Consider the following 22,166-nt stretch of genomic DNA (forward strand, 5'->3'; position numbering starts at 1 on the left):
AATTAAGTTCCTGTCTCCCAGGAATGACAGGATCAGGTATATGATTTAGGAAAAGTATTTCAGGAGAAACGTGCTGCATAGACTAGAGAAAAAAGAAATTGTGTATAGTATAGTTTAGGAGTGAAAAGAATTTGGATGTAGCATAATTTAGAATCCTTCTATTACTAAGTTGCAATAGTAACCTGTTAAGAATCTGACACACTTTGATAGCCGAATGTAATGTTAATTTGGCTATAGGAAATTCACTATCTTGGCTATATAGATTTCACTGAAGGAGGGAGGGGGAGAGAGAGAGAGACAGAGAAAGTTTTCCTGCCAACCACATCAATAACATACATTGCCACTTGTGCCAGGTAACTCTTCACTGGGAATGGTTAATTATTAACATGAATGTCAGAACTAATTTCAACAACTGTGAATGGTAAAAACAGTTTTAAAAGAAAGTAAACTTCACTGAGTTTCAGTGTGTTTAAATGTCATTTCTTTAATAACAACTACAAGTCTATGATTTCTCTAAGTAACAGAGTATACATTTCACTGTGTTACCTACACAATGGTTACACACACTGCTATGGAAAAACAGCTAAAGTAGGTGACCATAAAATAGATGAGGCTGATTATCATTTGTTGAAAGGAACCTCAGTACTTTATAGTCATACCTTGTAATAATCACTAGCAGGACCACCCGAAAAATGCCATGCTGGATCCATATGAGCATTATACCTAAAAATAAAAGAGCATTCTTGTCCTTCTTGATGATTATCTCCAAAGATTTCTGATGGAGCCCTATTTTCCTGTAATACACTGTCTGGATCAATCATCCAAGAAATTGCCTTAACATTTTCCGTATTTTCTAATGGCACTTGCATTGTACTTTTACAGTGCTGTCATGCCTATTATTTCAATTTTTTCTGGGTTTAAATAGTTTATCTATGTCTTACCATCTAGCTTAATGGCACAATTTAAGATTATTACACTTCGAAGCATTATTTTGAATTGAAAGAAGGTTAACATATCTGTAACACTAGTCTAAGTTTAAGGGAATTTCAATAAGGACTTAAAAAATCACTTTTGTCCTCTTTCTTAAGCAGCACATGACATTTTCATTACTAGACTTAAGTTTTATGAGGACACAGATCGTGACATACCTATACCATGTAGATGCTCAAAATGCTTGCTCAAATAATGAAACCAACAGAGACAGCAAGTCAACTCTGGATGCAGCTGTGTGTGGCCAAAGTCATCAGGGCTGACTTGGCCTATCAGGATGCCCAGGCAATCTACTGTGCAGACAGGACTTTCTCTGCTGGCCCCTTACATGTTGATATTCTCCGGGCTCCAGCCACAGACCTTCCCTTCACACTCTATGCACTCCACCTGAGCAAAGGCTTCCATTCCCATGGCCTATTACATGTGTGGATGACACCAAATTGTTCTTTGATTCTAGCTTCCTTCCTAAACTACAAATTTTCTCTCTTAGTGTCTATTAGATATTTCCATTCCTATCTCTTACTATTAGATATTTCCATTCCTTGAGTACACGTCAACACAAGCCCCAACTGAAATCATCATCATCCCCCCTAAATACTGTTCCTTCTCAGGTGTTGCCTATATTAGTAAATAGCCCCACCCAACTGCCTAACAGTGAAACCCAGGTATACCTCATTTCCAATCTTACTCACCTACACTGAATATATCACTGATTCCCAGTGATTCTACCACCAGAAATATATCTCCAATCTATCTGCTTCTCTCCTTTTCTAATGAGACCATCCCTGAGGCATCATCACAGCTTACCAGAGTTACTCCTAACTGGTGACTGTCTCCAAACTAGCTCTCCTTCAATCTACTGTGCAGCCAGAATGCTCTCTCCATAATGTGAATACGTTTAAAAACCCTTAAATATCTTACTATGGTCCTTAGGAAAACATCCAAACTCCTTGTCATGGCTTAAAACATCCTGTAAGAACCGGAAATTGCCTTGTAAATTATACTAAAACACCGCAAAATGGATAAGCACATGGGGTCTAGAGGAGCCAGAGTGACCCGTCACTTCCTAGCTATCTCAGTCAAGTTACTTGATTTCTCTGTCCCTCAGTATCCTCATCTGTAGAATGGAAATAGTAACACCGAACTCACAGTGTGGATGCGAATGTTAAATGAGATAAAATACAACGCTTGACACAGTGTCTGACACATCTGACACATAGTAAATGCTTAGTAAATATCAGCTACTGTTATCTCTCTAGTTAATTTCTCACTTCTCTTCTATTTGTATTCTGAGTTCCATCCATAGTGCACATCTTTCATTTCGTCTTCTCACACATTTCTTCTTCCTTTACATATCCAGTCCCTCTGGCTACAACTCCCCCTCCCACAATTCTTCAGGTCTCATCCTAAATGCCACATCCTCTGGAAAGTCCTTCTGGCCCCTCCAGTCTTCTGTTAGGTGCCCTTACTATGTGCTCCTCAAGAGTTTGTATTTTCCCTGCCTTACACTTGTCAGACTTCCTGGTACTTCCTTTTCACTGCTAAATTTTAAGTTCTGTGTGAAGGGCAACTGTATTCCCAGTGCCTAGCACAGAGGCTAGGATGCAGTACGCCTTTAATAAAAAGTTATGTGTATGGAGCCACAACTACTGAGCCTGCGCGTCTGGAGCCTGTGCTCCACAACAAGAGAGGCCGCGATAGTGAGAGGCCCGCGCACCCCGATGAAGAATGGCCCCCACTTGCCGCAACTAGAGAAAGCCCTCGCACAGAAACGAAGACCCAACACAGCCAAATAAATAAATAAATTAATTTTTTAAAAAAATCTCCTCTTTAAAAAAAAAAAAGTTATGTGTATGAATGAGTGTATCTTTCCTCTCCTACAATGCCCCGCCCCACCGTGCTCCTCCTAAAACTGCAGTTGGTAGAACAGCACTACCTTCCCATAACAGCTATCTGTAAAATACAGTTCAGTAAAGGCTGCCACAGAACAAACGTAGTCAAATAATACTGAGAAACAAAGTTGCTTCTGAACCATAGCAATTCTCAGCATCTTCTTAATACTATAGGCATTATGAATCTCCAAGTTGTGTGAGTGGGGGGTCGGGGGGAGTGGTGTATATTTCTCAAAATATCTCCTGCAACCAGTGCTGGAAGGAACCATACGCAGAAATCAACAAATCTCCTTCTTTTACAGATTCAGAAACTGCGGCCCAGAAGGGCAAAGCGACCGGTCCAAGGCCACACAGCAACTACATACAACAAGGAAGAGAGAGAAGTAGAACCCCAGACGCCCATTTCGGCCCTTCCAGTACAAACAATGCCTCTGGTTACTCGGGTTCGCAGGTGTTGCCACCTCAAATTTTATTTTCAATTTTATTTTCAAAACTAAAGGTCAGTTTTCCTCGGCCAACAGCCTCCTAGGCCTACAGTTACTAGTCTGTCTGCAACACCCCTCCCCCACCCTATATATACTTTCCCTGTGGTCCATCCGGTGCCCTGGGAGCTTGACTGGAGTGGGGGAGATAGTTTCTTTCCTTCTCTCTTTCCTTCAGAGTTTATGTTTGGACTGTAAACTTTTTCCCGTAAACCAAGCGAACCTGTTAATTTTAACGCCTTAGCCTTTGAGCTCTACTCCTTACCCCAGCGCACTCCACCCTACCCTACCCGCTCCCTCCCTCGCCCAGACCCTGGGTCTTTACCTGGAACTGCCATGGCGCTGGTAAGAGGGGTCGCGGGATCCCTGGGCTTTCGAGAGGGCGCTCGCTTCCCGCTGGCCGCGAGGACAACACACAGCTAGGACTGCCTCTTCCTCCCACCCGCGCCGCGGCACACAGGTGACAGTCGGGGAAGGCCCTAAAAGTCTCCGGCGAAAGCGGAACCAAGTAGCTGCTGCTGTAGTTTCTGGGGGAATTGTATTGTAGACATCACTCGGTCCGAACCATTACTGCCAGATTCCAGGGGGTTAATGGATTTGCACACGCGTGGAGTGAAGTAAGCAACACCAAGACTTACGAATTGTTGTTTTAAAAATTGTAATACAAATTAAATTAATCTATAGGGGCTTAATAATCTTTTTCTCGATTCCCTGGAGGCCACTGGAATCCCCCCTTCTCAGGATTAGCGGTGCTCGGGTCCGGGAGCAACATGGCAGCATCCGTGAGGCGCTAGCTTTAGGGAAAGAGAGGGTTTGGTGTCGCTGCCTTGCGGGATTTTGACAGGTTGGAGCTTTCCACGACCTCCCGATTTAAGGAAGCGTGTACCGATAGGTGGACAGCTTTAGTTATCGACCGTTCGCTCTCATCCCCTCTTAGGAGCAGAGTCCTGAGCGCTGACCAGCATGAGCAACATTTACATCCAGGAGCCTCCCACGAACGGGAAGGTGAGCGTCATCTAGGGTACCTGGGCTCCCCAAAGCGATATCTCACTGATTAAAGGAATTCTGGGGTCGTAGGGTTGGAAGAGATTAGAAGTCTTGTCCTTACCCCTGCCTCTGAACAGGATTGCATCGAAAGCCATATACTGGCACTTCTCAGCACATAATTGGAAAAGTCTTCAAGTGGAGATTCCTCCATCTACCAACCTCCTGGCCCTACTTGGCTTCAACCTAACTCTGCAGGCGTTTTCTAGGGTCGTAGGTAAAAAGCCAAGTATATTTTTTAAATTGACTTTTTTTTTTTTTTTTGATTAATTTGGAGATCGCTCTTTCTCCATTTGTTCTACACTCCTTTATTGAATGCCTACTAGGCACCAGGTGCTGGGGATATAAAGATGGATGGATAAAACCTAGTTGTTGCCTTAGAAGAGCTAATGGTTTAGTTTGAGAGGCAGGCAGGTAAAGAAAAACCCTATATGTTTGGTAGGCGTTCTAATGGAGAGAGGAGCATATTGCTTTGGTAGTACTGAGAAGTTAGCAACTGGGAAAGTAGGGAAAGGCTTCATGGACGAAGTGTCGTTTGAGCTGGTCTTTGTCAGCGAAAGTGGGGAATGGAAAATGTTCCCACATTAGAATGAGAGAATAATTTCCTGATTGATTTTGATGGTCAAGGTATGTCAATTCCTATTTAAAGCGTTTATATGCAGTATGAGGCAGAGTCAATAATGGATATAAGTATCCCTTGAATTCTTGAACTGGGACCTAGTCTATATCACACACAAAATATGATGAACCAGCATAATGGAGAAAATAAAATGAGAATGAAAGCATAGAGGTGAATTAGGATAAACTGAATTTGTATCAGATACAATTGTGTTGCAATCTTGTTTATTTACATTTTGTAACACAGTGAGAGCAATTTGAAAACAAAAGCAAAAATGCTGTAAATGATACCCCCGGCAAACATTTTAGTGGGTATTTTGGGCAGAGCAGTTCTTTCAGTTCTGCTGTTTGCACTTTTCCCCCTCCTCACTCCTACCCTACATCATTGTGAAAACCCAGAATATCTATCTCTTCTTACTTCCAAATGTTTCTTGAGAGTGATATCACCCCCAGTTGATAAACACTGGTAGAGATGGAATACATTGCCCATCCTGCTAGGCAGGGAGTTCACACTTGTTGTTCCTTTTTGTAGTATACTCTAGCCTGCTCAAATGGCATTTTAGCAGAGAGGGCTTTCCTATCAACTCTCTATAATATAGCAAACCTCATTCATATCCTGCATTCCAGCATTCCCTGGCCTCCTTAACCTCTTTAGTTTTTCCTCCAGTACTTTTTTACTTTTTCAGTACTTATTTTTTATTGTTGTATCCTCCTCCACTACTCTCGCCCATGGAATGAGCATTATGAGGGCAGAGACAGACATCTAGAATGGTGCTTGACACATGGTAGCAGCAGTTCAAATATGTACTGAATGGATGGGTGGATGAATTAATACTGTATTTCTCTTAACTTCTGAGAAGTATTAAGCATCAGTGAGTTTGAGGTTATACTTCTACTGTCAAGGGCAGACTTAGTTGTTTTACTCTGGAGGAAGATTCAACATGGTCATAAAGATGAGAAGCTTTAACAAAGATATATGCCTGAACAGAAATCTTTCATTCAACAAATATTTACTGAGCACCTAGCATAGGCCAGGCTCTATGCTAGGTTTTAGGGACACAATGGAAAGAAAAACCAGCATTGTCCCTATTATCAGTAAGTTGAGTGAAATATACTGTGGTGAAATAATCATGCAAATAAGTGTATGCAAACTGCGGTGAATATTGTCCTTCTGAACAGAATTGGGCTGAGGGAGAATATGAGACATAGCCCAAGTTTTCCTTCAAAACCAGTTTGGGACTTTTTCCAGCATAATAAGACTGATTGAAGACATTGAGGCTTCAAAATTTTGTACCATAGAGAGCATGGCAAGAATTTTGGCCTGGAAGGAATTTAAAGCAGATGTAATAAAAAGTTTCCTTAATGAAATGTTTGTTTAGTGGCTGTACTGTCTAATGCTACATTAGGTACTGAAAGGATTCAGAGATATTCCAAATATGTGGGACAAAATTTCTCTCTTCAAAGAGTATAGTATCAACTTGGGAAGTAATTGACACATTATACCAGTGGTTAACCCCTGGCAGTAGTCTGTAAATATGCTGTGTTATGTTATAACTCTGGCCTTTGAGGATGAGGCACAGAAATGTAACCCTTGACAGAAATTTTCTTATCTACTGAAAATGAAATTTCCACATATTACGATGATTTAATCTAAATTTTATATTAACTCATATATTTATTCTTAAGAGACATTTTATTATCAAAGTATTGTATTACTTGTAAGCTTTAAGAAAAAGAGCCACTGATGCTTGACATAGTAGTTATGGCTAATGGGAATGCATGGCCAAAGGAGGAGCCATGTGCCTTCTTTTTTAATTCAGTAGTTAATCTTCTTAAAAGATTAAGAAAACCTGGTAAACAAGGTGACCCAACCATATATGCGTTCTTTTTACTGGGAATAAGTTTCCTGTGGTCAAAAAATTTTATAAGAATAATATTTACAACAATAATAGCTATCATATTTTGAACATTTACTATTTGTCAGGTACTGTTCTAAGCAGTCTGTGTATAATAACTCATTTTGTCCTCACAACAAACCTATGAGGATATTATTATCCCTGTTTTTTTTTATTGAAATATATGTGACATACACTATTACATTAGTTTCGTGTTACAATATAATGATTTGACATTTGAATACATTGCAAAATGGTCACCACAATAAGTCTAGTTACCACTTGTCAGCGTATAAAGTTAATACTACGTTATTGACTGTATTCTCCATGCTGTACATTTCATGCCTTATTTATTTATTTATTTTTTTAGATTAGTAATTCTTCTACTTAGTGCAACCCTCTCGGCTTTCTTTTTTTTTTTTTTAATATTTTATTTATTTATTTATTTATTTTTGGCTGTGTTGGGTCTTCGTTTCTGTGCAAGGGCTTTCTCCAGTTGCGGCGAGGGGGGGGCCACTCTTCATCGCGGTGCGCGGGCCTCTCACTGTCGCGGCCTCTCTTGTTGCGGAGCACAGGCTCCAGACGCGCAGGCTCAGCAGTTGTGGCTCACGGGCCCAGTTGCTCCGTGGCATGTGGGATCTTCCCAGACCAGGGCTCGAACCCGTGTCCCCTGCATTGGCAGGCAGACTCTCAACCACTGCACCACCAGGGAAGCCCGACTTATTTATTTTTTAACTGGAAGTTTGTACCTCTTGATCCCCTTCACCCATTCTACCCACTCACCTCCCACCTACCTCCACTCCTAGCCTCTGGCAACCACCAGTCTATTCTCTGTATCTAAGAGTCTAGGTTTTGTTTTGTTTTGTTTGTTTGTTTTGTGTTTTAGAGTCCATGTGTAAGTGAAATCATGCGGTATTTGTCTTTCTCTGTCTGACTTATTTAGCACAATACTCTCAAGCTCCATCCATGTTGTGGCACATGGCAATATTCCTTTCTTTTTTATGGCTGAGTGGTATTCTAGTGTGTATCTTCTTTATATTCATCCATCGATGGACACTTAAGTTGTTTCCATATGTTGGCTATTGTGAATAATGCTGCAGTGAACAGAGGGGCACATATATCTTTTCTAGTTAGTGTTTTTATTTTCTTCGGATAAATACCCAGAAGTGGAATTGCTGGTTAGTACAGTAGTTCATTTTTAATTTTCTGAGGAACCTCCACACTGTTTTCCATAGTAGCTGCACCAATTTATATTCCCACCAACAGTACACAGGGGTTCCCTTTTTTCCACATCTTTGCCAACACTTGTTATTTCTTATCTTTTTAATAATAGCCATTCTATTGGGTGTGAGGTGATACCTCATTGTGGTTTTGATTTGCATTTATCTGATGATTAGTGGTGTTGAGCATCTTTTCATGTACCTATTGCCCGTCTGTATGTCTTTGGGAAAATGTCTATTCAGAGCCTTATACCCGTTTTTTAATCAGATTGTTTTTATGTTACTTAGTTGTATAAGTTCTTTTTATAGTTTGGATATTAACCCTTTATCAGATATATAATTTACAAATATCTTCTCCCATTCAGTAGGTTGTATTTTCATTTCGTTGATGGTTTCCTTTGCTGTGCAGAAGCTTTTTAGTTTGATGTAGTCCCATTTGTTTATTTTTCCTTTTGTTGCCCTTGCCTTTGGATCAGATACAAAAAAAAAAAAAAAAATTGCTAAGACCAATGTCAAGGAGCTTACTGCCTATCTTTTCTTCTAGAATACTTATGGTTTCAGGTTTTATATTCAAGTCTTGAATCCATTTTGAGTTTATTTTTATATATGGTGTAAGATAGTGGTCCAGTTTCACTCTTTTACTTGCATCTGTCCAGCTTTCCCAGCATAGTTTATTGAAGAGACTGTCCTATCCCCATTGTGTATTTTTGCCTCCTTAGTTGTAAATTAATTAACTGTGTATGTGTGGGTTTGTTTCTGAGCTTTCTATTCTGTTCCATTGATCTATGTGTCTGTTTTTATACCAATACCATACTGTTTTGATTACTATAGCTTTGTAATGTAGTTTGAAATCAGGGAGCATGGTACCTCTGGCTTTGTTATTCTTTCTCAAGATTGCTTTGACCATTTGGGGTCTTTTGTGGTTCCATACAAAGTTTAGGATTATTTGTTCTGGTTCTGTGAAAAATGCCATTGGAATTTTGATAGGGATTGCACTGAATCTATCGATTGTTTTGGGTAGTATGGACATTTTAACAATATTCTTTCAATCCATGAGCACAAAATATCTTTCCACTTATTTTGTGTCTTTTTCAGTTTTTTCATCTATGTCTTATATTTTCATCTGTGTCTTATATTTTAAAGATCGTTTGCCTCCTTGGTTAAATTTATTCCTAGGTTTTTTGTTTTTGGGGTTTTTTTTTTTTGATGCAGTTGTAAATGGGATTCTTTTCTTGATTTCTAGTTCTGATAGTTTATTATTACTGTATAGAAATGCAGTAGATTTTTGTATATTAATTTTGTGTCCTGCAATTTTACTGAATTCATTTATTAGTTCTAACAGTTTTTTGCTGGAGTCTTTAGGGTTTTCTATATAGTATCATGTCAACTGCAAATAGTGACAGTTTACTTCTTCCTTTCCAATTTTGATGCCTTTTATTTCTTTGTCCTGCCTAATGGCTGTGGCTAGGACTACTGGTACTGTGTTGAATAAAAGTGGGTAGAGTGGGCACCCTTGTCTCGTCCCTGATCTTAGAGGAAAAGCTTTTAGCTTTTCACCATTGAGTATGATACTAGCTGTGGGTTTGTCATATATCACATTAATCACATTGAAGTACATTCCTTCTATACCCACTTTGTTGAGACTTTTTATCATAAATGGATGTTGAATTTTTTCCAAAGCTTTTTCTTCATCTATTGAGATGATCATATGATTTTTATCTTTCATTTTGTTAATGTGGTGTAATACATGGGTTGATATGTGGATATTGAGCCACTGTTGCATCCCTGGGATAAATCCCACTTGATCATCCTGTGTGATCCTTTTAATGTATTGTTGCATTTGATTTGCTAATATTTTGTTGAGAATTTTTGCATATATATTTGTCAGGGATATTGGCCTGTAATTTTCTTTTTTTGTGGTGTCTTTGGTTTTGTTATCAGGGTAATGCTGGCTTTGTAAAATGAGTTTGAGACGGATAGGTATTAAATCTTTCTTGAATGTTTGGTAGAATTCATCACTGAAGCCATCTAGTCCTGTACTTTTGTTTGTTGGGAGTTTTTGATTACTGATTCAATCTCCTTACTAGTAATTGGTCTCTTCAGATTTTCTATTTTGTCATGATTCAGTCTTGGGAGATTGTATGTTTCTAGGAATTTATCTGTTTTTTCTAGGTGGTCCAATTTGTTGGCATATAATTGTTCAGAGTGTCTCTTTGCTCCTTTGTGTTTGAGTGGTATCAGTTGTAACTTCTCTTGCATTTCTGATTTTATTTATTGGAGTCCTCTCTTTTTTTTTTCTTCGTGAGTGTGGCTAAAGGTTTGTCAGTTTTGTTTATCTTTTCAAAGAACTAGCTCTTAGTTTTATTGATCTTTTCTATTGTTTTTTAGTCTCTATTTCATTTATTACACTTTGATCTTTATTATTTCCTTCCTTCTACTAACTTTGGGCTTCATTTGTTCTTCTTTTTCTAGTTCATTTAGGTGTAAAGTTAGATTGTTTTAGATTTTCTTGTTTCTTGAGATTGGCCTGTATTGCTATGACCTTCTCTCTTAGAAACACTTTTGTTGCATCCCATAAGGTTTGGTGTGTGGTATTTCTTTTTTTTCTTAATTAATTTTTATTGGAGTATAGTTGCTTTACAATGTTGTTTTAGTTTCTGCTGTGCAGCAAACTGAATCAGTTATACATATACATATATCCACTCTTTTTTAGATTTCCGTCCCATTTAGGTCACCACAGAGCATTGAGTAGAGTTCCCTGTGCTGTACAGTAGGTTCTCATTAGTTATCTATTTTATACATAGTAGCATATATATGTCAATCCCAGTCTCCCAATTCATCCCACCCACTCCTCCCCGCCTTGGTGACCATAAGTTTGTTCTTTACATCTGTGATTGTATTTCTGCTTTGCAAATACATTCATCTCTACCATTTTTCTAGATTCCACATGTAAGCAATATTATACAATACTTGTTTTTCTCTTTCTGACTTTCTTCACTCTGTATGACAATCTCTAGGTCCACCCATGTCTCTGCAAATGGCACTATTTCGTTCCTTTTTATGGCTGAGTAATATTCCATTGTATATATGTACCAAATCTTCTTTATCCATTCCTCTGTCGATGGATATTTAGGTTGCTTCCACTTTTGTTGCATCCCATAAGGTTTGGTGTGTGCTATTTCTGTCCCTAGGTATTTTTTTATTTCTCCTTTGATTTCTTCAATGATCCATTGGTTGTTCAGTTGTTTTTTTTAATTGAAGTATTGTTGATTTACAACGTTGTGTTAGTTTCAGGTATACAGCAGAGTGATTCACTTATACATACAAGAGCAAGTCTCTTGGCATCATTTTTCCAATAGCATTTGTTCACTTTGTGTCTCTGTGTCACATTTTGGGAATTCTTGCAATATTTTAAAACCTCCACCAGGGAAAAGATTATGACTTGCTAAAGGCTCACATGAGGATTGGCAGTTTTTAGTAATAAAGTATTTTAAAATTAAGGTTTGCACATTGTTTTTTTAGACATAATGCCGTTGCATACTTAATAGACTACAATATAGAGTAAATATAACTTCTATATGCACTGAGAAACCAAAAACTTTATGTGACTCACTTTATTGCAATATTCATTTCACTGTAATGGTCTGGAACCAAACCTGCAATATCTCAGCAGTATGCCTGAATATGAAATGTTCAATAGGCAAATCCATAGAGACAGAGAGTAGATTAGTGGTTGCCAGGGGATAGGAAATATGGAAACATGCCTAGGTTCTCTTTAACAGTAGAACTTTATTTCAAGTATACAAGGGGATAATGAGGTAGGAAGGACATTTGTTATGTATACTGTACTTCTAGGATTGGGATGTATATCTGGCCTCGTGGAAAATCAAAACGTGTTACACAGTGTTGTTTTAGATAATACAATCTGAGGTAGAGGGAGTTACTCAGCCTCTCATTTTGCATCCCACATGTATATTTTCCAGGAGAATGAGAATCCACTTGGATTGGTGTGTCACCATTCAATATGGAGAATCTCTTTTGGGCATTGTTTCATGCCAAGCCAAGTTAGAAGGCCTTGCTCATGTCCAACCAATATATGAATGCTTTTGACTTAGGCACTTTTCTCTACTCAAATCAGTTGTGACCAGGTAACTTGGGGATTTATTTTGCGACACGTGGCAGGGCCCTAGAGCTTGATGGACTATTTTTCCAGTATAGTATGGAATTTATGGTGAACTTTTTGGAGGCAGTACAGTGAGATAGAAAAGGCATGGGCTTTGCAGCAGACAGCCTTTGGCTTAAATTGTTCACTATGAGACCCTGGATAAATTTACTTTATCTGAGTCTCTGTTTCTTCATAAGTATAATAAGAGTAATGATCCCTATCTTGTAGGTGAGGATTAAATGAGATAGGATATGTAAAGTGGCACAGAAGCTAACACCTGGAAGGCACTCAACAAATGTTCCCTTCTTTTTGTAGAGAAAGTGTAATGGATTGAGAAAATCATGCACATTTGCATTTTTAGTTCTTTTATATTTCTTTAAGGGTTAAGAACCATTTTAAAAGCTACCACAGTATAGATATTTTCACCTCTTCCACCCCCATGGAGCATAATTGTAAGAGAACTATGTAGCCAGTAAAAACCCAAAAATATACAATAAATTCATCAATGTTACATAAATTATGGCAATTAATTTGAGCTTCTGAAACAGAAACTGAAAGGCAATTATAGCAAAAGTGATGGTGATGGTCATATATCATTGACCATTGATCACAGATTGACACTGATCTACTTTGGCACACTGTGGGGTGGGTGTGTGGGGGGAGTGATACTAGAGAAATTGGATTCCAGCTGTGCCGCAGTGTTCAAATTTAGAGCTTTCCGTTCTTTTTGGTTATTTGTGGTTATTAATAAGACTGTTATAAGCTGTCTCCTCCTGTGGGCTCAGTAGGGATTTTGGTTGTTGCAAGATGGCTGGTTGCACCAAGGAGTAACTGCCTTCATGAGCTATGGAAAGAAGGCTATCAAAGGATTCCATTTACCGTAGACGGTAATTTTAAGACACACCATTTTAGTAATATACAACCCAGAATTAGATTAAGAATGTTCCTTTGTAAATTAGGAATGGCGTGATTTTGAATGAAAAAGTAGAGTGTTTATATGTTAAAAGGTAATTGTAAAATTGTCCTACAGTGCTGTAATTTCATGGGATTGTTCTTTAATTTCTTAATTTGCTATACCAATTTTATTGGAAGAAATGCTGTAGAACACTTTTTAAATTAAAACAAGTTTATATTACTGATTTTTAAATGAATGAGGTTTTTTTCCTGTGATTCAAAAACATATATGCTATTTTTTCTTAAAGCCGAAATTATTTCTGAAAATGGTATTTGAAAGGTATAAATGTACAGTGACTTGTACTGAATATTTGAAATTTTTTGAGTATAACCAAAACCAAGCAAAGTTTCTAATTTTTATTTTAAAATTGAAAATTCAGTAGTGAATACTTTAAGTTGAGCAGCCAATCAACTCATCATTAAGCAAAATGATAATTAACATAGTGATTTTGTATGCTTTCTACAGGTTTTATTGAAAACTACAGCTGGAGATATTGACATAGAGTTGTGGTCAAAAGAAGCTCCTAAAGCTTGCAGAAATTTCATTCAGCTTTGTTTGGAAGGTAATCATAATTCTTGAATTTTATTCTGTAGGAGAAATTTTGTTAATTTAAAAATAAACTGCAGGGACTTCCCTCGTGGTCCAGTGGTTAAGACTCCGTGCCTCCACTGCAGGGGTCATGGGTTCAATCCCTGGTCAGGGAACTAAGATCTCACATGCCGCACGGTGTGGCCAAAAATAAATAAATAAAAATAAATAAAAATAAAATAAAATAAACTGCAGTGTATTTTTCCATAACATTGAAGACTGGTGTTAAATAGTGGTAATGGATGCTGGGAGTTGATATAAATGATACCATCTTGAGCTGTGTGTCAGGAAATGGAGAGAGGAGATAAAAATCCTTCCCCCCCAATAAATCTCTATATCTTTTTTTTTTTTAATCTTTATGTCTTTAACAGAGATATTTATCTCAGCAAATAATACTTTGATCTTTTTTGGTCTCCTTGGCTGTTTTCACTTCTTTCTTTCATCCTCTAAATATGGGTATTCCCTAAGATTGCCTTTAGTTCTCTATTGTCTTTACTCTTCAATTGTTACTTCCAACCAAGTGACTGTCAAATATAGAATTCCAGCCATTTCTTCTCTTTTGAGCTCTAATTTACATATCTAATTGCCTAGTGGACTTTTCTACTCAAATCTTCTACTGTCAGCTGCAACTAAACTGATAAAAACCAAATTTACCAGTTTCTTCCCCAGACTGCCTTGACTGTCACCGACGTGATTGTAATTGCCTTTTACCTGGTCTTGCGTTTTCTCATCTTTGATCTCTTTACCCTCACATTTATTCATCTGGTATTTGAATCCTCAGGCAGCTTAGCTTCCTAGCTTTCCAACTTTATTTTTCATTGCGTATAACCACATGGTTTCAGTTGACTATTATCTTTATTTCCTGAGCAGTTCTTTCCCATTTCCACTCATACCTCCTTCATATCCTGAATCTTCTCATATCCTCCGTCGCCTTTTTGGAATACTTTCTCTTCCCTTCTTTTTCTATTCAAATCACTTTTTTTTTTTTTGGCTACGCGGTCTGGCTTGTAGGATCTTAGTTCCCCCAGCAGGGACTGAACCCGGGGCCCCAGCAGTGAAAGCACTGAGTCCTAACCACTGGACCGCCAGGGAATTCCGCCACTTTTTAATGTCTATTCAAAATTCTACTTCCTCCACAAAGCCTTCCAGCCAGCTTTCAGTGATGGTATTATCAATGTCACTAGTAACTCTTAGATTTGAGTAATGAAGTTCAAGGTATCAGAAAACAGCACTTTGAGTCAAAAGCAAGATGTGAAAGAGAATACAAAATAACCAGTAGTAGGGTACAGTGAGAGTTCTCCAAATAGATAACTAAACAAACAGAAAATTACCAGGGGAAGATTTAAGGAATAAAACCACCCAGACCAAAACAAAAACAACCGCCTCTCCAAAACAAAAAAAAAACCGAGCTGACAAAAAAGAAGAAGAGAAAAGAAGACATCTGTAAAGACCATTATTAATAATTGCTATGGCAGGCAGGAAGGAAATTGAATCAGACAGGTAGTTCAGTCAGAGAAGCCTCAAATAACTGTCAACAGAGCCGAGAAACACAGTAGACACTGAAAAGTCAGACTTGTTTCTGGAAAGAAGTTTTGAAGAATCAAAAGCTCAAATTTTACAGAAGAGTGAAAGTACAAAAACATTAGAAAGAATAAATGGTAAATTATAATCCATGACCAGGTGAATGGAAGAAACAGAAAACATCTGGATATAATATAACAATGAAAGAAGAAATAAGGTTCTTAAGTTAGGTGATGATGAAACTTAATTACAACATTAAAAAATTATTTCCCTATTTATGAGAATACAATAAGAAAGAAAAAAGAATAGGAAAATAATAAGAAAAAATAACTAGAGCAATTCTTTTAATTGAATAAGTGAGAAATAGAATTATTATTGCAAAGGCTAACAAGAAGCCTGAGAAAACTAATTTAAATAAAGCTCCTAAATGAATAAAGTCAAGGTTTTAAAAATTTAATTCAGAGAACCTCATCTTAATTCTCTGATTATATGATTTAAATGAGTGATGATATTTCTAGATCTTGTAATGGTCATATCAATATTTAAAAAAAAAGGCATGATTTCCAAAATTAAAAAGCAAATGAATAAAAATGAGCAAGTGGGAGCACAGCCTCAGATATGGCTCTCAACTAAAATGGTGTTCACAGTTAAAGGGAAATTCTTAGTATTTTTTTTCCCAGCTTTACTGAGGTACGATTGACAAAAATTGTATATATTTAGATCATACAACATGATTATTTTAAAGGTGTACAATGTGATGACTTAATATATGTATACATTGTGAAATGATTACCAAAATCAAGCTAAGTAACATATCTGCCACATCACATAGTTACCTTTTTGTGTGAGTGTATGTGATGAGAACATGAGATGTACAAATTTCTAGTATACAATACAGTATTATTAACTAAAATCACCGTGCTGTGCATTGGATCCCCAGAACGTATTCATCTTATAATCGAAAATTTGTATCTTTTTGACCAACATCTTCCCATTTCCCCCATCACCTCCAGCCTGTGGTAACCACCATTCTACTCTCTGTTTCTATGAGTTGAACTTTTTTAGATTCCACATATAAGCGGGAACATACAGTATTTGTCTTTCTGTGTCTGCGGGGAGTTTTTAGTTTTTATGAAAACAAAACATTTACAGTTACACAGACTTAATCTTGGATTTCAGGTCTTTGTAGGATAGTTGGGTAAACATTTAAAAATGAGTGAAAATTTTAAAAAATTATAAGTTTAAAAAGTAGGTTAAAAAAGAAGAGAAGGAAAGGGAAGCTTGTTATCTTTGAAAATTTTGTTAGTTCCTCTGAAGAATGAGGAAGGAGTAGAATTTTAGGTCTGAAAAACAAAGTGGGGAGCAGAAAGAGAAGTAGATAAGAAAATCAAAATTTTTATACTTTATGTGACTGTTAACTCTTGTGAAATTTTACCTCAGCCCTGTCTCCTGAATGTCCATGCTTCATCAGTTATCTTTTATCCCCTTCCTCCTTTAACAAGAGTTTTAATAATTTTTTAGAAGTTACAAGCGTAAGTATATAGTAAGAGGTTTAAAGAAATATCTTACAAAACTAAAATGTTTGTTTAAAAAAACCCAAGAAGCTAAAATAGAGAGCTCACAAAGGAGATTTAAATAAAAAGTTATTAATGATAGTATTTACAAAATTAAACACGAAACAAAATTCTAGAAGAAGAACCAGATATACATGATATTAAAATGCAAATATAAATTCCTGTGTGTATTAATACTTGGGCAGAAATATAATTAGTCAAAATATGTCATGATACCCATACATTGTACAGCCAGAAATAAAAAACATAATGACAAATAGCAGACTCACGGCATCCGAATAGAAACTTCATTTCCTATTTGAGATACATGTAAATTTCTTTTTTTCAATAGTGAAGAAAATTCAGGAGGATATTATGAACACACATAATGAGATAATAAAACCTCTTCAAAATACTTATGGGAATGATACATAAACATTTAAGAAGGACGTCAAACATTATTGCAAGCAGGAAGATCTTTTAAGCACATGGTAAGCTGTAACTATAAATGCATAGTTCAACAGTGATTATTAATAAATTACGAGGAAGTGGAAATAATGGATATGGAAATTATCTGGAAATTTGCAATTCTAGGCACAATAGAATACAAAATTTAAGGTGTAGAGAAATTATAGGAAATTTCTACTCAATATATGTAGTATTATAATAATTTCATTTATCCAAAAATAATATAATTAGGAAAATAAAGGAAAGCTTAAAGTTAAAATCCAACATCACTGAAAGACTTAATAGGAAATAGGAAAAAGAAATAAGATGGGTAATTTTAAAATTTGAAAGCACAAGTAATAAAGACCTCTTTCATGTCCCCCTTCCCTCATATCTAATAGATCTCTGAGCCTTATAGATCCTGCTTCCTAGAGAATTCTTGAATCTGTGCCTCTCAAAATAAGCCATAGTCATGTCTTGACTCTTAGGACAACAGTTGCTCTCTCTCGCTCCACCTTGTTACTTCCAATCAGTTCTTCGTTATGGAGTTTAAGTGATCCTTTGAAAAAGTAAATCTGATCAAGTGCTCAAAAACTGTTGATTGCATGCCCTATTTACAATAGCCCGGTCATGGAAGCAACCTAAATGCCCATCGACAGACGAATGGGTAAAGAAGATGTGGTACATATATACAATGGAATATTACTCAGCCATAAAAAGGAACGAAATTGGGTCATTTGTAGAGATGTGGATGAATCTGTCACAGAGACTGTCATAGCGAAGTAAGTCAGAAAGAGAAAAACACATATCGCATATTAATGCATATATGTGGAACCTAGAAAAATGGTACAGATGAACCCGTTTGCAGGGCAGAAATTGAGACACAGATGTAGAGAACAAACGTATGGACACCAAGGCGGGGAAAGCAGTGGCGGGTGGTGGTGGTGGTGTGATGAATTGGGAGATTGGGAATGACATGTATACACTGATGTGTATAAAATGGATGACTAATAAGCACCTGCTGTATAAAAAAATAAATAAAATTCAAAAAAAATAATTAAAAAACTGTTGATTGCATATTATGGGCATAAAAGATTATTTTTATTTTTTGATACCGACTCGGGTAAGTATTATATTCAAATTTGAGTATGGATTCGTAGAATTTAAGTGAAAATATTAAAGTCTGACCTCACATTTGTTTTGACCTTGAAAATTTATAGGTTGCCTCCACATTATCTTATTTAATCTTCAGAACAGCACTGTGAGTTAATTTATATTATTAGTTTTATAATGAGAAAATTACATGTGCAGTATGATGACTGTAGTTAATAATACTGTATTGCATATTTGGAAGTTGCTAAGACAGTAGATCTTAAAAGTTCTCATCACAAGAAAAATAATTTTGTAACTAGGTATGGTGATGGATGTTAACTAGTTTTATTGTCCGTGAATATTTCACAATATATACAAATATTGAATCACTATGTTGTACATCTGAAACTAGTGTAATGTTATGTGTCAATTATATCTCAATTAAAAAAAGAGAGAGGGAAAAAAAAGAGAAAAAAAAAGAAAGAAAGAAAATTGAGTTTAAGGTTGCACAGCTAACAAGAGGCAAGGCTCAGAATTCCTGACTGCTGTATACATTTTTAATCAGAGTAAATGGTTACTTAGGGATACAGGAGAAATACTTGTAGACTTCTTGATTTTTACAGTTTCTGGTTTGTAACCAAGGAGAACTTGTCTGTACTGGGGAGTTCTTGTGAATATAGCCTAACAGCTCTTCACTGGGAGAAGCGATTGAAAAAAATCCATTAATCTTCCTTTCTACTTCTTCCAATCCATCGTATGAACTGGATACAGTTGTTAGATTACAGATTACATTTTTTAAAATGTGGATTTTATTTCCAGTTATAGCTTGCAAATGTAAATAATTATGAGGGTGCCTGCAAGCCACAATATTATAGTACTTCATGAATTATGATAAACCATAGTCATGTTTTGACTAATAAAGTATCACAAAGTACTCATGTAATTGGTGTTTTATGAATTATGTCAGTAATTGTATCATTACAGTGTCTGGCCCACAGTAGGCACTTGATAAGTATCTGTCATTGAATGAGTTGGGTTGGTTCAGTTTCAAGTAATAGAAGACTCAACTCAAAATTATTTAATTAATGAAGACATTTATCATCCTCTTTGATAAGAAATCTGGTGTCCAGAAGTTCTGCAGCTCAGTAAAGACTTCAGTGAGCTATGCTCTTTCCATCTCTTTGCTTTGCATTTCTCAGCATATGATTAAATTATGACTATGCTCAATAACTGAATCCAACTCAACCAATTAGGAGATCATATATGATCTCTCTTGTATGTTTATAGCTTCCAATTAATATATTTATATATAAGTATAAGTAATTTTCTTCAGTCATTTAGCAAACTTACTGAGAGTCTAATTGGACTCATGTATTGTGTTGATTGTTTTATTTATTGAAAATTTCTTGAGGAGGGTGCATTGATGGTGCTAGACCTATAATCAGTGAGTAATTTTGATATATTTTGGGTTTGTATGTTGTTTGTATAAGTTAATTTTCTATGGGGAGAAGAGGAAGAATTAGGAAATAAGGTATTTATCTTTATGAGCGTTTCTCAATCTCCAGCACTGTTGACATTTTGAGCCAGTAATTCTTTGTTGTAGGGGCTTCCTGTGCTTTGTAGGATGTTTACCAGTATCCTTGGCCTCTACCTACTAGATGCCAGTAACATCTCCCATGTGTGAAAACCAAATATTTCTAGACATTGACAAGTGTCCCCTAGGGAGAAAATTGCTGCTCCTCCAACCCCCAGTTGAGAACCACAGATCTATACCAAAACACTCCAATTTTTATTTTGAAAACTGTAATCCAGAGTTTAAGAGAATCCTGAAAGTAGATACGAAACAACCACTACCATGGTTTCTATAGAAATTGTTCTGTTTTGAGTAGATATTTTATAATAAGTAAGGAAGAAAAGATTTTGGTTTAGGAGCCTATTTAACGTTCTGGGGGAAAAAATCTTGTGACTAGTTGTATTTACTCTGATAACTATAGATACACTTAGTTTTAGACATTGATAAATTTTTCTTTTATTAAAGTATGGTTGATTTACAATGTTGTATTAGTTTCAGGTGTACAACAAAGTGATTCAGATATATATATAGATATAGGTAGATAGATATTCTTTCTCAGATTTTTTTCCATTATAGGTTATTGCAAGATATAATTTTCTGTGCTATACATTGGTCCTTGGTGTTTATCTATTTTATATATATAGTAGTGTGTATCTGTTAATCCCAAACTCCTGTTTTATCCCTCCCCACCCCTTTCCCCTTTGGTAACCATAAGTTTGTTTTCTATGTTTTCTATGTCTGTGAGTCTCTTTCTGTTTTGTAATTAAGTTCATTTGTATCATTTTTTAGATTCCACATATAAGTGATATCATATGATATTTGTCTTTCTCTGACTTACTTCACTTTATATGATAATCTCTAGTCCATTCGTGTTGCTGCCAATGGCATTATTTCATTCCTTTTTATGGCTGAGTAATATATATATATACCACATCTTCTTTATCCGTTCAGCTGTTGATGGACACTTAGGTTGCTTCCATGCCTTGGCTATTGTAAATAATGCCGTATGAACAATGGGGTGCATGTATCTTTTCAAATTTGAGTTTTTGTCTTTTCTGGATATATGCCCAGGAGTGGGATTGCTGGATCATATGGTAACTCTATTTTAAGTTATTTTAAGGAACCTCCATACTGTTCTCCATAGTGGCTGCACCAATTTACATTCCCACCAACAGTGTAGGAGAGTTCCCTTTTTTCCACACCTCTCCAGCATTTATTATTTGTAGACTTTTTCATGATGGCCATTCTGACTGATGTGAGGTGATACCTCATTATAGTTTTGATTTGCATTTCTCTAATTATTAGTGATGTTGAACAACTTTTTATGTGCCTGTTAGCCATCTGTATGTCTTCTTTGGAGAAATGTCTATTTACATCTTCTGCCCATTTTTGATTGGGTTGTTTGTTTGTTTGTTTATATTGAGCTGTTTGTATATTTTTGAAATTAATCCCTGTCGGTTTCATGTTTTGCAAATATTTTCTCCCATTCTGTAGATTGTCTTTTCACTTTGTATATGGTTTTCTTTGCTGTGCAAAAGCTTATAAGTTTGATTAGGTCCCATTTGTTTACTTTTGCTTTTATTTCTTTTGTTTTGGGAGACTGACCTAAGAAAGCATTGCTATGATTTATGTCAGAGAATGTTTTGCTTATGTTCTCTTCTAGGAGTCTTATGGTGTCATGTCTTCCATTTAAGTCTTTAAGCCATTTTGAGTTTGTATTTGTGTATGGTGTGAGGGAGTGTTCTAAGTTCATTGATTTACATGCAGTTGTCCAACTTTCCCAACACCACTTGTTGAAGAGACTGTCTTTTCTCCGTTGTGTATTTTTGCCTCCTTTGTTGAAGATCAATTGACCATAGGTGTGTGCCCTCTATTCCTTTCTATTGATCCATATATCTGTTTTTGGGCCAATAGCACACTGTTTTGATTGCTGTGGTTTTGTAGTATTGTGTGAAGTCTTGAAGAGTTATGCCTCCAGCTTTGTTCTTTTTCCTCAGGATTGCTTGGCAATTCTGGGTCTTTTGTAGTTCCATATAAATTTTAGGATTATTAGATCTAGTTCCATGAAAAATGTCATAGGTAATTTATAGGGATCACATTAAATCTGTAGATTGCTTTGGGTAGTATGGCC

The 22,166-nt window shown here is 36.4% G+C and overlaps 2 protein-coding genes across 5 annotated transcripts in view; one reads left to right on the forward strand and one right to left on the reverse strand.

Annotated features, from left to right (window-relative positions):
* The window catches only part of SREK1IP1 (SREK1 interacting protein 1), a 48,998-nt gene extending 45,113 nt beyond the window's left edge, over positions 1-3,885 (reverse strand). For all 3 annotated transcript variants that reach the window (XM_061189298.1, XM_061189297.1, XM_061189296.1), the window contains exon 1: positions 3,690-3,885. In XM_061189298.1, coding sequence (XP_061045281.1) covers positions 3,690-3,702 — 13 coding nt within the window. In that variant the 5' untranslated portion in view covers positions 3,703-3,885. The remainder of the gene's footprint in view (positions 1-3,689) is intronic.
* The window catches only part of CWC27 (CWC27 spliceosome associated cyclophilin), a 243,507-nt gene continuing 224,654 nt past the window's right edge, over positions 3,314-22,166 (forward strand). The window contains exons 1-3 of one of the 2 annotated variants that reach the window (XM_061189294.1): positions 3,314-3,381; positions 4,302-4,369; positions 13,727-13,823. In XM_061189294.1, the coding sequence (XP_061045277.1) occupies positions 4,328-4,369; positions 13,727-13,823 (139 nt within the window). In that variant the 5' untranslated portion in view covers positions 3,314-3,381; positions 4,302-4,327. Of the gene's footprint in view, positions 3,382-4,125; positions 4,209-4,301; positions 4,370-13,726; positions 13,824-22,166 lie in introns of those variants that run through there. The other variant, XM_061189295.1, reaches the window with a different exon arrangement.

The sequence above is a fragment of the Eubalaena glacialis genome, chromosome 4 (assembly GCF_028564815.1).
Source record: "Eubalaena glacialis isolate mEubGla1 chromosome 4, mEubGla1.1.hap2.+ XY, whole genome shotgun sequence".
Classification (NCBI taxonomy): Eukaryota; Metazoa; Chordata; class Mammalia; order Artiodactyla; family Balaenidae; genus Eubalaena; species Eubalaena glacialis.